The sequence below is a fragment of the Onychostoma macrolepis genome, chromosome 22 (assembly GCF_012432095.1).
Source record: "Onychostoma macrolepis isolate SWU-2019 chromosome 22, ASM1243209v1, whole genome shotgun sequence".
In the NCBI taxonomy this organism is placed as follows: Eukaryota; Metazoa; Chordata; class Actinopteri; order Cypriniformes; family Cyprinidae; genus Onychostoma; species Onychostoma macrolepis.
The window spans coordinates 2,199,631-2,214,788 of NC_081176.1; the positions used below are offsets into that span (position 1 = coordinate 2,199,631).

A 15,158-nucleotide genomic window follows, 5' to 3' on the forward strand; every position below is an offset into this window, starting at 1 on the left:
TATGTTTAATACATTTCAATTTTTCCATGTATTGTATTAGTGATCATTAAGAAAATACATTTTATATTTATTCAGAGGGGGTGTACTCATTTATGCTGTGCACTGTATATGTTTCACATTCTTTCTTGGAAAAGAAAGCATCATTACAACTTCTGAATGTGACCAGCAGTGTTTTAGTATCACATAAAAAGCAATGTCACAAATAAAAAAAACCCAACAAAACAAAGATGCAAATGAAAAAAACAGTGCTTTAACTTTCAGGCAGGCTTACATTAGATATATTTAACTGTAGCATTCAAGTAAGAAACAATACAGAATCAATCAAATGTAAAACTAAAACACTGCACAGTCTTCACATTAATGTACATTGATTCATAATAAAGCTACAAAGGTTATTCAGTCAAGCATGGTTCTGTGATCAGTAGTAAATACTGCTCCATCCGAAGGCCAGAGGGCGCTGGAAAGGTAATGCTCGCCGCTGCAGCTGAATAAACAGAAGATTGAACTGCTTTCATTGATTCAGCACGAGTAATAAACACAAGACTATGACGATGTATAATTAATCAGAGTTCTTATATTCATCATAATAACATTTGTATTTTGTCATATGTCTATTCTCCGCTATGTGTGTCGACCTAAAACAAATATCACATGCCATTACGATATGCACATTTGCGATATTTTGGGATATTGCATAAAAAAATGCTGTATGGAAACACCAAGATGCACATAAATTCTAAAAAACTTATACGCACCAAGTCGGATAAATTTCTTATCCGGTAAGAAAACATGCACACAAACTACGATGGAAACACTTACCAAATAAATTCCTTACTGCGCACTAAAAAAGACACACACACACAACAAAACGAAAACAAGTAGAATAGAGAGTGCTAGAATTAGAGAGTCGGATAAAGATGGAAGAGATGTGTTTTTAGCTGATTCTTGAAGATGGTTAAGGATTGAGTTGGGCAGGTCATTCCAGCAGGAGGATCATTTAATGTAAAAGTCCGTGAAAGTGATTTTGTCTCTTTGGGATGAACAATAAAGTGTTGTTCACCTGCAGAACACAAGCGTCTAGAGCCACATAAGTCTAGAGTAATGAAGTTAGGTAAAGTGGTGCGGAGCCAGCGGTGGTTTTGTAGGCAAACATTAATGCCTTGAATTTTATGCGAGCAGCTGGTAGCCAGTGCTAATTGATGAACAGAGGCGTGACTTCCCAAGACCTTAGATGTAGGTCACCAGCAACAAATGAGCAAAGTAAATAATGACAGAAAGTGAATTTTGGGCTGAACTAACCCTTTAATTTCACTCAGAAATATCAGGTATTCTGATACTTTGTTTTTCATCTCCAAACATAATATAAGTCTGAGTCCTTTTTATGATCTTAATGTAATCATTTAAAACAGACGTCTGTAAGAGATGGGCAGTACGTCTCAGACGTCACTTTCTGAACGCTGAAGCGTCTGTGCTTTACTCTCCTCAGATACGAGTTTGAAAGACGGGCTCTTTCACGAGTTTAAGAAGTACGGTAAGGTGACGTCGGTGCAGATCCACGGCGCGTCGGAGGAGCGCTACGGCCTGGTGTTCTTCAGACAGCAGGAGGACCAGGAGAAGGCCCTCAGCGTGTCCAAGGGCAAGCTCTTCTTCGGGATGATGATCGAGGTCACGGCCTGGAACGGCCCCGGTGGGTGTCGGCCGAAGGTCACACTCTAGCGCTAGCTGTGCTTCGTCAGTGCTAATCCTGATGTGTTTGACTCCAACAGAGACGGAGAGTGAGAACGAGTTTCGTCCCCTGGACGGACGCATCGATGAGTTTCACCCGAAGGCGACTCGTACGCTGTTCATCGGAAACCTGGAGAAGACCACCAACTATCAGCAGTTACTCGACGTCTTCCAGCGCTTCGGGGAGATAGTGGTGAGTTAGCGTGTTTGTTGTGATCTGTGCTAGTGGTTATCAGCTGAAATTAAGTCTTGGAGAAGACATTTCTGGAGTTTAACCCTCGTAATGCATTTGGGTCCATTTACACCCAGAAGAGATCATTAAAAATTTCTAAAATGCATAGCTTTTAGTAATTTAGTAAAGAATTTTTACTTTCTTTTTTAGAGAGTGAATTATTTTTTTGTGACGTTTTGTGGTCAGGCCATTTTAACCAGGTATCAGAATTTTTTTTTGTAAGATTAGTCTGTGAAGTTATATTAGTCTGAAACAATTTTTGTAAAATATTTAGTCTTTAACCCATATCTCACACACTTATGGGACTAAATAGTATGTGCATGTATTGAACCATGACGGGGCAGAGGGCAGAGAGGAGCAACATTAATGTACGGTATGTGGAAAATAACGTGTTTTTTATTTTTTTTAACCTTCAACCGCATAAACGCATTGCATTACACCAAATAATGTTATTTTTAGCATTGTCATATGACCCCCTTAATTAATTCTATTTATTCCAATAGGGTTAATATCAGTAGTTTTCAGATTATATTTTCTTATAAATAATATAATGTATTCAAATCAAACTTCTCATCAGTAATAAAAAAAAAGAAAGAATTGTTTTCGCTTTCACTCAATAATAAGTTACTGATGAGATGCAATATGATATTAATTAAACATTCATAATGATTTTTCGGGTGTGAAAATTTACAGGTTTTGAATGCATTATGAGGGTTAAATTAGTCTTTGTTTGTAGTAATTAGCATTTCTGTTGCTGTTCTAATATCAATCTCCAGCTAATGTTTGATATTTTTAAAACCCGTCGACAGCTAGTTTTGCCTGTGTCAGTGATCTCGTCACATATATATTGTAGGTACAGATGTGCTTGCATAAAAAAAATCAGCTTATGCACTGTTCTTCACATCATCTTAATGTGTCAAACATTTGAAATAGTTTGTTTAAAGTCATTATTTACACTGATCAACACTGACAAAGGCCTCAGTACATGGACTGCTGCAGCCGTTATGTTATAAAAACTCAATGAATCAGGATTGATCGCAATTACGGCTGCTGCGATGAATAATGGAAAGCATTCTGCAGTCTATGGCTTAATGATTGATTCTTTGTTGCAGCCCTAATTTTACCAGTTGTTTTTTCTCAACGTCTCATCTGTTGTGGTTTCTGTAACATTAAACTCCATTTTTTGGCCAAAAAACAGAATAGTTTGGACTGGTTTTACTGCATTCTTGTGTACGGGGGAATTCTTATTTTCCATCACTTGCCGTGCTTTGAGTGGAAATGTATTGGTTTGTGTTTTTCTAAAGCATGTGTTTGTCTTCACTGATTTCAGGATATTGATATCAAGAGGGTGAACGGTGTTCCCCAGTATGCATTTGTTCAGTACTCTGATATCGCGAGTGTTTGTAAAGCCATTAAGAAAATGGATGGAGAGTATCTCGGCACCAACAGACTGAAGGTATTGATTACTTGTGTGTTCTTGCCAATGTGTCTCTCATAAAACATTTATATTTTTGTGTGTACATGACAGCAGCATTGTATGTCCGAGTGAAATCAGACTGGATGGTTTGTGTATTTCTGACTGTATTGCAGCTTGGCTTTGGGAAGAGTATGCCAACAGCGTGTGTGTGGTTAGACGGCCTGACCTCGAACATCACAGAACAGTACCTCACACGACACTTCTGTCGATACGGGCCGGTGGTCAAGGTAGAGTTCTAGGAACCCTAGTCTGTGGAAATGTTGACATGGACTATACAGATTTTACTGGCGTTGTGTAGTTATACTAACTACTGGCCTCTTTTACAGGTTGTGTTTGATAGGTTAAAAGGAATGGCTCTTATTCTATACAACAACACAGATTTTGCCCAAGCAGCTGTTAGAGAAACCAAAGGATGGAAGATAGGAGGGAACAAAATTAAGGTATGTGACCTGTGTGTATGTATGTGTATGTATATATGTATGTGTGTGTGTGTATGTATGTGTATGTATATATGTATGTGTGTATATATATATATATATATATATATATATATATATATATATATATATATATATATATATATATATATATATATATATATATATATATATATATATATATATATATATATCCAAGCCCAGATATATATCAGCATAGTAGAATGATTTCTGAAGGATCATGTGACACTGAAGACTGGAGTAATGACGCTAAAAAATTCAGCTGTGTATCACCGAAGTAAAGTACAGTTTAAGATATTACAACAGAAATCAGATTTTAAATTTTAATGTTTTACAATATTACTGTTATTACTGTGTTTTTGATCAAATAAATGAGCTTAAGATAGCTTTAAAAAAAAAAATTGTGTATATATAGCTATTTGTGTTGATTTTTTTATTTATTTATTTTTTATTTATTTATACGTTTATTTGGATAGGCACAATACAATAAACATGATTCCAGTCACAGACTGGAAAAAATTCACTGCACATAGAGATTATAGCAGGTGCTAATTTGCATCTCATGTCCCGAGAAATGATTTTGTAGAAATGCCTTACATGTACAAATAACCAAAATTCAGTTTGAGTTATATAATGTGTTTGTTTTCTCTGTTCAGGTTGATTTTGCCAGTCAGGAGAGTCAAATGGCTTTCTATCGATCTATGCAGGCATCAGGCAGGACATCCGTGATTTTTATGATATTCCATCAGATCGGAGGTGAGCACTGCCTTTAGTGGGAAAAAACAAACAGATTATTTCTGCCAATGTAAATTTCTAAGCAGTTGGTATGTTAAATATTGATCAAATCTTGTTTCATTTTGTCAGGGAAGAACGGAGAACTCCTTATCATGACTTTCCCACGGAGCGGGCGTATTATGAGAATGTAAGGACTCCTGGCATTTACGCTGAAGACCCCCGTCGAGAGTACCCCGGTCGCAGTCGTGACCGCTATGCAGAGTTAGATCACTACCAAGGAGACCACTATGATCCCCGGTATCACGAGGACCCGCGGGAATACAGAGACTATCGAGACCCTTTTGAGGACATCAGGAAGTACAGCTATATCCAGCGGGAACGTGAGCGGGAGCGCGAGCGCTTTGAGGCGGAGCGAGGCCGATGGAGCCCATCTCATCAGCGGCGTCCCCTGACTCCTTCTGCTTCACCGTCACCGTCGGATCGCGTGTCACGAGACGCCGAACGACGCGTGTACAGGCACTCCTCCGAAAGATCTGGAAGCTGCAGCTCGCTGTCTCCAGCCCCAGCTCCTTTTGAGAAGTCTGAGAAATCACCAGTAGATTACAAATCGGAAGGACTGGAGAGAGAAATGGAGCAGGCAGAGGCAGAGCGCGCAAGTGGGACAGAGAACAAGAAGCGTAGCAGACGCAAGGAGAAGGCTGACAGAGAGAAGGGAGAGAAAGCAAAGCAAAGGAGAGGGAAAATGCAGTCTCCCAGCGTACCTCATTCTGAAGCGGATCGAGAGGCTAGTCTGGATTTGGGATCTGGGAAGGTTAAGGTTTCAGATGTGGAGAGTCAAGAACGACAGAAGCATAAAGGGGACAAAGAGCCTTCCCCTACTGAACACGTAACTCGCCTTGAGTCTCAAAAGGGAGAGCGGCTCGATCAGTGTAAAAGCGAGTCACTAGACAGGGACGGCAAAGGAAAGGCAAAGAAGCCTTTAAAATCTGACTCTGGTAGTGATGGCAAAGACTCGCTTGTAGATTCTGTCAAACTTGAAGCGAGAAAGAGGCGGTTCGGTGATCCCGGTGGTAAAGCGATACGACAGAAACGGGGGCGTCTGGAGGAGGATCCAGGTTCTGGGATTAGCCAATCTGCTGACTTTGCTACAAGTGCAGGATTTGCAAAAGAGACAGATATTGATGTAAAAACAGAGAAAGAGGCTCAAAAAAGAGAACACTCCAAATCCAGGATTAGTTCTCATTATAGTCAAAGGGAAGAGCTGGATGGTGCTTTGAGAGGGACGTCTCAGGCCCCTTCGGTGAGACCAGGTGAATTGCCTGAGGTGGAAGTTTTGGACTCGAAATCTCACCCTGGGCCAAGCATGTCTAGACGATTTTCAACAGATGGAAGCTCAGATAAGGACAATAAAGTAAGGGATGAATATCTAGAAAATATTGACCTTTCTCAGAGTTACCGCAAACAGATGGAGCTAAACCGAAGGCTACGGCAGCAGCTGCAGCCACAGGATAAACCAGAAAAGCCAGAAACTCTTCAAGGTGTAGATGCAGAAGATCTTGAGCATCGAAGCCTGGTGCATGAGGTCGGCAAGCCTCCGCAGGATGTAACTGATAATTCGCCTCCAAGTAAGACCAAGAAACAAGAGTCCTTTGAGATGGAAATGAGTGCCAAGAAAGAAAGGATTTACCGAACGGTCCGGCAAAAGAGCGAAGACCCTGAGTGGAATAACACAAACTCTCCGAGGTTTCAGCATGCACCTCAACAAAGAGAGGAAGAGTATGCAGACCCTCATGCTCAAATGACTGTGAGAGAAGTAAAAGAAGCATTGAAACCTGAGGATAATGCTCCGACAGATCATGAGCTTGGAAATAAACGGATGCACGCATCGCAGATGTCAAAGATGAGTACGTCTTTACAAGACGAGCAGCAAAGACGCTGGGAGAGTCGACTAAAGCAAGACTTGTTACCAGACTTTTCAAGGAGCGCTGAGAAAAGACGGCTCAATCGGAAGTACATGGATTACGGACTTTGGCCTGATTTGGAACCTGGTGAAGTGCGTTCTGACTCTGAAGAAGATCGAGAAAATAAACCCAACTCTCCTGCGCCATCAACGTCAGTATCCTTCTCTGAAAGACATCGTCCAGACAGATTGTCAGAGTCTAAGCTGACACCCTCTCTAGAGAGAAACAAATTCTGTTCTTTTGCAGATGATCAGACAATCACACCGGATACTAAAGCTTTGTTAGAGCGTGCAAAGTCTTTGTCCTCATCAAGGGAAGACAACTGGTCTTTCCTCGATTATGATTCACACTTCCCCAGTTTCAGAAGTAGAAAGGACACCGAGAAGGTGGAGTCCACACCACGACCAACTCCCTCATGGTACATGAAGAAGAAGAAAATTCGAAGCGAGTCTGATGACAAAACTGATGACAGGAAAGAAGATCCAAAACCAGAAGAACAGGAGAGGCGAGAGTTGTTTGCGTCACGTTTTTTGCACAGTTCTATTTTTGAGCAAGATTCAAGACGTCTCCAACATCTGGAAAGAAAACATGAGGACCCTGAACATGGTGTTGGATATCTGTACTCTCAGCAAGGCCCAGCAGAAGGGCAGCCTGACCCAGAACCAGTTGTGCTTTTCCATAGCCGCTTTTTAGAACTAACAAGGTTGCAGCAACAGAAGAATAAAGAACAAAGCCATCAAGATTCCAAGCAAGAAGAAAGCATAGATGCAAACAAAGTAAGTAAAACACCGGAGGAAGAACAAGCACCACAGCATCAAATGCTACTGAACCTATTATCCAACAAGCTGAAATTAAATCAGTTAGTCCTGTTCAGGTCCTTCAGACCAGTCCTGTTCGGGTCCTTCAGACCAGTCCTGTTCGGCTCCTTCAGACCAGTCCTGTTCGGCTCCTTCAGACCAGTCCTGTTCGGCTCCTTCAGACCAGTCCTGTTCGGCTCCTTCAGACCAGTCCTGTTCGGGTCCTTCAGACCAGTCCTGTTCAGGTCCTTCAGACCAGTCCTGTTCAGGTCCTTCAGACCAGTCCTGTTCAGGTCCTTCATACCAGTCCTGTTCAGGTCCTTCAGACCAGTCCTGTTCAAGCTCCTCAAATATCACCCCCTGTTTTAGCAGCCAAAGAATCCTTGCCAACAGTGGAAGCTGAAGGTGTTGGTACTCCAACCTGTAATTTGCTTGATTCTTCTATGAAGGAGGAAGATAAAGAGGTTGAAGAGCCCACAGCTCAGCCATTACAGCCTTTGCTTGAGCAACCCTCAGAACTCAATTCTTCAGAATGCCAGGAGTTGAAGATCGTAGCAGAGGACATGGCATTGAAGGCTGATGACTCTGAAAGTGCTCAAGACCCCACCAATAAAGTAGTTGCAGAACAGCTCCCAAGCAACGAAACGCCAAACAATAATGTACAGCCAGAAGCTGAGCCTCCAGTGAAGTTTCCTGAATTACCAAGTCCCTCTCACATATCCCTGCTGAGCAACAGGAAAAAGAACCTGAGCCACCTGTTGCACCAGAGGCTGAATCTAATAATGCAGATGATCAGAAATGTGCTGATAATTATCCAGTTGAAGAAGCCGTGTCACCCCCTCCAAAGTCAAGAAATAAAAGAGCCAAAACCTCGCCCACCACACCAGTAACCACAACTCTGCCTGCTACCCCAGACAAACAAAGCACCCGCAAAAGTGAGCGCATTGACAAAGAGAAGCTCAAACGTTCATCTTCTCCAAGAGGAGAGGCGTTCAAGACAACACCTGATTCAAAGTCATTAAGTAAGTCACCTGTGCACAGTATAGAAATGGAACAAGGTACAGAGCAGAGTTCACAGTCAGGTAGGGCAAGACGTAGAAATGTGCGTTCTGTCTATGCTACACCAATTGAAGATGAAACTGCTCTGCAACCAGGAAAAGATGCCGAATCGCCTCGTGGTGCGCGGAAACGTGGTGTAGACAGAGATGTAGGATCTGATGTAGAGGCTGTTGCTGCACCACCAACCTCGAGACGGGGGCGCCCCCCTAAAAATCGACGGCAAGCGGAGGATGCACCAGCGGGCAAAGTTGAACGCTCAAAATCAACCGAGTCTAAGGAGTTGGATGGCAGTGAGACGAGCAGTGAGGGGGTTCCTAAAGTGGGTAAAGGCAAATTTTCACCCCACGCACAAAAAGCAGTCAGTCCAGGAAATGCATCAGCATCTGGATTCGGAAAGAAGGGAGACAAAATGGAGAAAATATCGGAAAGTCCCAAACTTATTACTGAAGAAAATCCTCCTGTTCTTAAAAACCTTAGAATCCGTCTTGATGTGACAGAAGTAAAGGCAATGCTTCAGACTAGTGAAGAAGATCTTGGAACTGAAGAGTCTCCCAAAAACAGCTCACCTGGTGTGTCCTCAAAGGATGAGGGCCTAGAAGCTAAATTTGAAAATGATGCCATGGATGATGCCAATAGTGAAAGGGAGACTTTGCCTGCTGCAACAAAAGACATTGAGCCACATGTAACTTCGCTGGCTCGAGAGTTGGAGCTTGAGCAAGCTGTTGAGAATATTGCAAAGCTCACAGAAGATGCTTCTTCTCTTCAGTTTAAAGGTAACCTGACAAAGGCACAGCGTCCGATAGGTGAAGTACCGGAGCGTGACTCGGAAGAAGAAAAGCCTGCAAATTCATCTAGTGAAACAGAGCTTGCTGCTGCTATAGATTCCATCACATCAGAGAACAGAGAACAAATCATTAGCCCTGTTGTAGAATCAGAAACTGATGTGCAGACTCTTGGGCCCAGTTCAAAAGTATCTGAAACCTGTGTTAGCAAACCAGTCGTTCAGGAGGAGACCGTAACCACTCCTAGAAAAGGGTGTAAAGGCAGAACAAAAACTTCAAAGAAAGGCAAAGGCCAAAAGGGTGCTGGAAACAAAAAGGAACCCATCAAAGACGTAGTTTTGGATGCTGAAAATATCCCTGTGAAGTCACCGGAGTCAGTACCTGCAGAACTTCCAGCAGCCACGGAAAGATCACCAGCAAGTACAGCTGTTGTCATTACGTCCTCTTCCAAGCAGAGTGTAAGTTTACCAGCTCCTATTGCGGATATTCCAAACGAACCGGAGTCGCCTCTTAAAACTGAGACGGATATCCCAAAATCTTCTCCAGCTATCAGCAGAAGCCCAACGTCATCCAAGTACCAGCCTTATTCATACAAGAACACATCTCCCTCACGATCTCCAACGAGATCTTGTCTCAAGAACTTGTCCTCATACCCAAGCAGGCTTTCTGTTTCCCCAACGGAGCGTTTCAATCAGCCGAAAGAAGCTGGGGTCCTCTCTCCTCCACTGACCTCTGTAGCCCCGATGGAGAGCTCTACATTACCCTCAGACACCCCTGCTCATGACGCCAACTCATTGCGCAAAATCCTCACAAAGCCAAGAACTGTCCCGGTGTTGGAAATCGGTGCTACATCCGGGAATATGCACGCTCATCCTTTAAGGGAAAGTGACGCTACACCAGATGTGATGACCAGCAAGAGTGCTCCTCAAGGTAACAGACAACCCCCTGTTTCAGCCCAACCTGTAGTTCGACAGCCTGCTTCTATACCATCCCCAGAAACCAAACAGATCTTCAGTGAGAAGTCAGTGATTTCAGTTATTGCTTCCACTCCTACCTCCGTCATCAGCCGCGTTTGCAATCCCCTGACTCAGAGGAGAAGCCAAATGCTCAGATTGGAAATCCCTTTCTTGACAAACAACCTCCAAAACAGATTTACCAGCCAAGCTTGGAGGAAAGCAGTACGTACCATGGTCCAGCAGTTGGTGAGGAAGGTGGAAACGCTGGTCGCTATATATTGGAGAGCACGTCTTTGAGTACAGGTTCCAGCACAGGATTGAGAGTTCAGACATCAGAAGGTGTGGTGGTGCTGAGTCATTCTGGCCAGAAAACGGATGGGCCACTGCGTATAAGTGCCAAAATCAGCCAAATCCCACCTGCCAGTGCTGTGGACATAGAGTCACAGCAGCTGGTGTCAATGCCGCAGATCAAGCAGGAACTTTACAGTGCCTCCCAGCCACCACCTTCAAAATGCCCACTTCCTTCAGATCACGGACATTCAATGAAACCCCAACCAAACGTCTCCACGATTAAGCAAGAATCGGCACTGGACAAGTTAGAATCCGCTTATGCTCCAATTCAAAGTGGAGTTGTTAAAATGCTGCAGCAAACGCCTGGCCCATCACAGGTCATGAGTTACCATCCTACAGAATACTCAATGGTGATGAAGCACCCTAAGAAGGGAGATGGACCAGAGTCTCTCAACGTGGAGAAACCCGCTTGGGTCCCAACCATTAGTCCGGCTATAAGTCCACATCTTCCCTCGGCAGCAGGCAATCATGTTGGCTTCATAAGTGGCACACCGACAGACCGAACGCCGTCACTCATTCAACCTAAGCAGGAGCCGCGCTCTCCACGGAAATCCGGACATCCTCATTCTCCTTTTGCCAAAGTGTCATCTCCGATCGGCTCTTCGTCTCCGAAAGGTGTGTCTATGGTCCTTCCCTCTGGATTACCCCCTCTGTCCCAGTATGTTTCCACCGTACACCACTCGGAGCAGTCTGTGATCATGCCTCCACACAATGCTCACGGTAGCATCGGAAGGATGTCGCCGCACCGCGTCGGCGCAATAGGACACCTTACTCAGGGTGAGGTACGCGTGAACACTCCTCCCCTCTCCATGATGAACTATGGGATTCACTCTGAGAGCCTCGCCTCCTCTTGGGCCCCTGGCCAGCAGCGCCCCTCGTCTCCTCAGGCCGTGGGAAACAGGGAGATGGTCCTCAAGGTGAACCCAGCCAATGCAAGACCGCAGGCCACTCAACTGAAATCAGACTCCATGCCAGCAGAATATCGTGGAGCTATCCACAGCGGGTTACCTCTCGATCGATTCAACAGAGACATGCGAGTGCTCATGCACCACCAGCAGAGCGATCGCCCCGCTGCGGAGTTACACCAGGGGCACGTCCCCGAGAACATACCGCCCTCCTCGACTCCTACCAGCATGGCGGCGTCTCTTTCTCCTCGGCCGCACTTGTTAGCGAAGGGAGTATCCGAGAAGGACTCCTCAAAAGCGTCAGAACTAAAGAGGGCGCAGTCACCTTCCAGTAAGGAGGGGATGATGGCGATCCGTAGCGCAATGGCTTCTCCTCAAAGAGTTCAGCTGATTTCAGCAGGAACTGCGGCTTCCTTCCCTGAATATTCAACCATGTATACGAACCTGCGGCCTGCCCACGCTCAGTTTGCTGAGAACTCTCCAATGGGGATTAACCAGTCTGCCCACAGCATCCCACCATCGCAGGTAAGTTTGCGTATGCATCGCTTTTAAATAATTATTAACTTTTAGAGCTATGCTAATAAAACTTCCTTTTTAAACCAAGGGTGTTCAAGAGCCAGAGTCAAGTCAGGCACAAGCCGAGTCTAAGGTGGAGCTGGTTGGACACCAGCCTGTGAACATGGTGCAGCTTCTGACGGTGAGTCTGTCATCAACGACACGCAGAAGAGATTCGAGTCGAACAGTACTTCTGATTTTTACTTGTCCTGCCAATATTTTCACTGGCCCTACAACCCATTTAATCCCACCGGTCACAATAGTGACCGTAAAAAAGGCTTTCATTTATAAACATCTAAAAACCTTACTGACTGATGTTTTAGTGCAGTTTCACGTGATTATGCAAATAGTCACATGATCAAATTCCTGTTTGCACCTTGAGAAGATGATGACTGCATCAAAGCTCCAAAACAAAAGGCTAGTAAAGTGTTAACATAAAGAGAAGACCAAGATTTTTGGTCCACATTATCTTCAAGGCAGGGGTGTCAAACTCCGTTCCTGGAGCCCGGAGCCTGGCAGAGTTTAGCTCCAACCCTAATTAAACACACCTGATCCAGCTGATCAAGTCCTTCAGGCTTATTTGAAAACTAGATGGCGTGTTTGGAGCAGGGTTGGAACTAAACTCTGCAGGGCTGCGGCCTACAGGAACTGAGTTTGTTTGATCACATTCTAGAGCCGGGTGTCAGTGTAAAATATCAGGGCTAAGATATATGACATATTTCTGCAGTCATCATAATAGTTAATTCAGTACACATTTTCCCACCGGTCACAATTGTGACTGACCATAAAATTTTTTGCAGTCAAAACTGATCAGGCCATAATTGTGTACATTATTATTATTATTATTATTTATTTGCAAAATGAATATACTATATTTCATTTCAATGTTTTTTCTTTAATATTTAGCATTTTGAGTGTATTTAATATTGCTAATTAATATTAATATCTAAATTATGAAATATCTGTATAAAATGTTTAAAAAATAAAAAGTAATTTTAGGGTGTGTTTACACTTGTCATGTTTGGTTCAATTAAAACAAACGCGATTGCTCTGTTAGTGCGGCTCATCAGAGTAAGATCCGGACCCTGCTGCGCATCGAACCCGCTAAAGAGATGGGTCTCGGTCCGCTTCCAAACGATCTCTGGTGCGGTTCGAATGAAATATGAACGCAACACGAACCAGATACTTCTAAACGAACCAAAACAGGATGAAATGACAAATGCGACACGATTTCACGAAGGGAACGAGCAGTGTATCTAAAACAAAATGAGCAAACGTGGAGCAACGAGGAGGTAAAGTGCCATTTATGAGCTCTTCATGAGTTCGCAGGTGGTGGAAAAGAAAAGAAAAATCATCATATCCAGCATATTCCACTTAAAAATGACTGAGCAGCGCCAGAGGGTTGATGCTTTCAGAACTGTCAAGTAGTTGATTTGTATAGATGCAGCTATTGAAGCTCACTGGCTTTATTGTTGAACCATATTTAGACACTTTAAATCTGAAAGTTGTAGAAACACCGCATTAACACATGAACGTGTTCCACTGACCACGAACACACGTGTAGCCACACAGCCGTCTGTGTGCACCGGGCCTGCACAGCTTGAGACGTTGTGTTTTGTAAACTCTGTTCACACAGAAGTACCCGATCGTGTGGCAAGGCCTGCTGGCGCTGAAGAACGACACGGCGGCGGTTCAGCTGCACTTCTTGTGTGGAAACAAAGCTCTGGGCCTGCGCTCTCTGCCTCTGCCGGAGAGCGGAGGCATCCTGCGCATCGTTCAGAGGATGAGGCTGGAGGCGCAGCAGCTGGAGGGAGTCGCTCGCAGGATGACGGTGCGTGACACGACAACCGCTTGCATCCTGGTGCATTGTCCGGGAGGGCTGTCGGTTCTATAAAAATGTGGTGTTCATCCAAAAGAATAATACTAAATATTGCTCAAATTTACACACTTTCATTCCTTTTTCAGGGGGAAAGTGACTTCTGCCTGCTGCTGGCCATGCCGTGCGGTCTGGACCAGGAGGACGTGTTGAACCAGACGCAGGCGCTCAAATCCGCCTTCATCAATTACCTGCAGGCCAAACTAGCGGCCGGCATCATCAACGTCCCCAACCCCGGCTCCAACCAGGTGAGCGCTCGTTCACACGTCGAGAAAACCCTCGGGACAGCCGTATTCATGAAGAGGCACTTGAGAGGTTACTTGAGTGTTTAAAAGGCAGCATATATGAAAGCAGTCACGCCCCGAGTGTCCATGAACGTGATGTAGCTCATAACTTTTAAGTGCATGATGAAGCTTTTACTCTTCAGGTTAATCATATATTCATAAATAACTTTGAATAAGGAAAGCGATAACTTTGTATCCTTTAAATGTTAAAGTTGCCTCAGCCATTGCATGCTTTGCCTGTGCTGCACGTTATTTGTACCGTTTTGTTTATTTATTAGAGTTTAAAAGATAATGATATTGTGATCTTGAAAACCAAAAAAGTAGTGCTCAAAGTCTCATCCAGCCTGTTCTCGGCTCGTTGATCTAACGGCTCTCTTCCGTCCGCAGCCTGCGTACGTTCTGCAGATCTTCCCTCCGTGCGAGTTCTCCGAGAGCCACCTGTCACGCCTCGCTCCGGACCTCCTCAGCCAGATCTCCAGCATCTCTCCGCACCTGATGATCGTCATCACCTCCGTCTGATACACCTTCCTGTACAGTCTGACTTCATGTGTCTGCAGTGTTTCTATTTATTGATCGATTTCATTCTTCATGGAAACGCAAAAAAATGTGTCGGGACAAGCGACGTTCTCTCCTCATTTGCTGATTTTGAGTCTATTTTTTGATGAACGAATCATAGAAGTTATTGTAAGATAAATGCGTGTTTTTAATGAGTGGCGTGGATGGATTGGACGCCGGAGATCGACCGGCGGCAGACGAACAGGATCATGGAGGTTCTGCTCTGCCGGACTGTAAATATTTTAAATATTTAAACCTTGGCCAGACGACCCAAACCCGACAGAGCCGCCGTCCCCTTCGGCTGCGGCCCGACTCAGATCAGAGGAAATCCAGCTGCGTTTGTGATGTAAATACTCCAGAGACGTCGGCCGGCGGCGCTCCGCTGGGTTTGATGTGGGCACTTCAAATTTTCTTACTCAAATAAAAAAAAAGTCCATAAAACTTTGTCAG

At 44.2% G+C, this 15,158-nt stretch overlaps 1 protein-coding gene across 1 annotated transcript in view; it reads left to right on the top strand.

The window, feature by feature from the left end:
* si:ch1073-335m2.2 (msx2-interacting protein) overlaps positions 1 to 15,149 on the top strand; it is a 33,302-nt gene extending 18,153 nt beyond the window's left edge. The window contains 15 exon segments of the mRNA XM_058761783.1: positions 1,487 to 1,687; positions 1,767 to 1,918; positions 3,288 to 3,413; positions 3,548 to 3,661; positions 3,761 to 3,874; positions 4,549 to 4,606; positions 4,609 to 4,648; positions 4,757 to 7,398; positions 7,401 to 8,105; positions 8,108 to 10,303; positions 10,306 to 11,963; positions 12,043 to 12,135; positions 13,630 to 13,824; positions 13,959 to 14,117; positions 14,541 to 15,149. Coding sequence (XP_058617766.1) covers positions 1,487 to 1,687; positions 1,767 to 1,918; positions 3,288 to 3,413; positions 3,548 to 3,661; positions 3,761 to 3,874; positions 4,549 to 4,606; positions 4,609 to 4,648; positions 4,757 to 7,398; positions 7,401 to 8,105; positions 8,108 to 10,303; positions 10,306 to 11,963; positions 12,043 to 12,135; positions 13,630 to 13,824; positions 13,959 to 14,117; positions 14,541 to 14,672 — 8,585 coding nt within the window. The 3' untranslated portion in view covers positions 14,673 to 15,149.
* Positions 15,150 to 15,158: the final 9 nt, after the last annotated feature.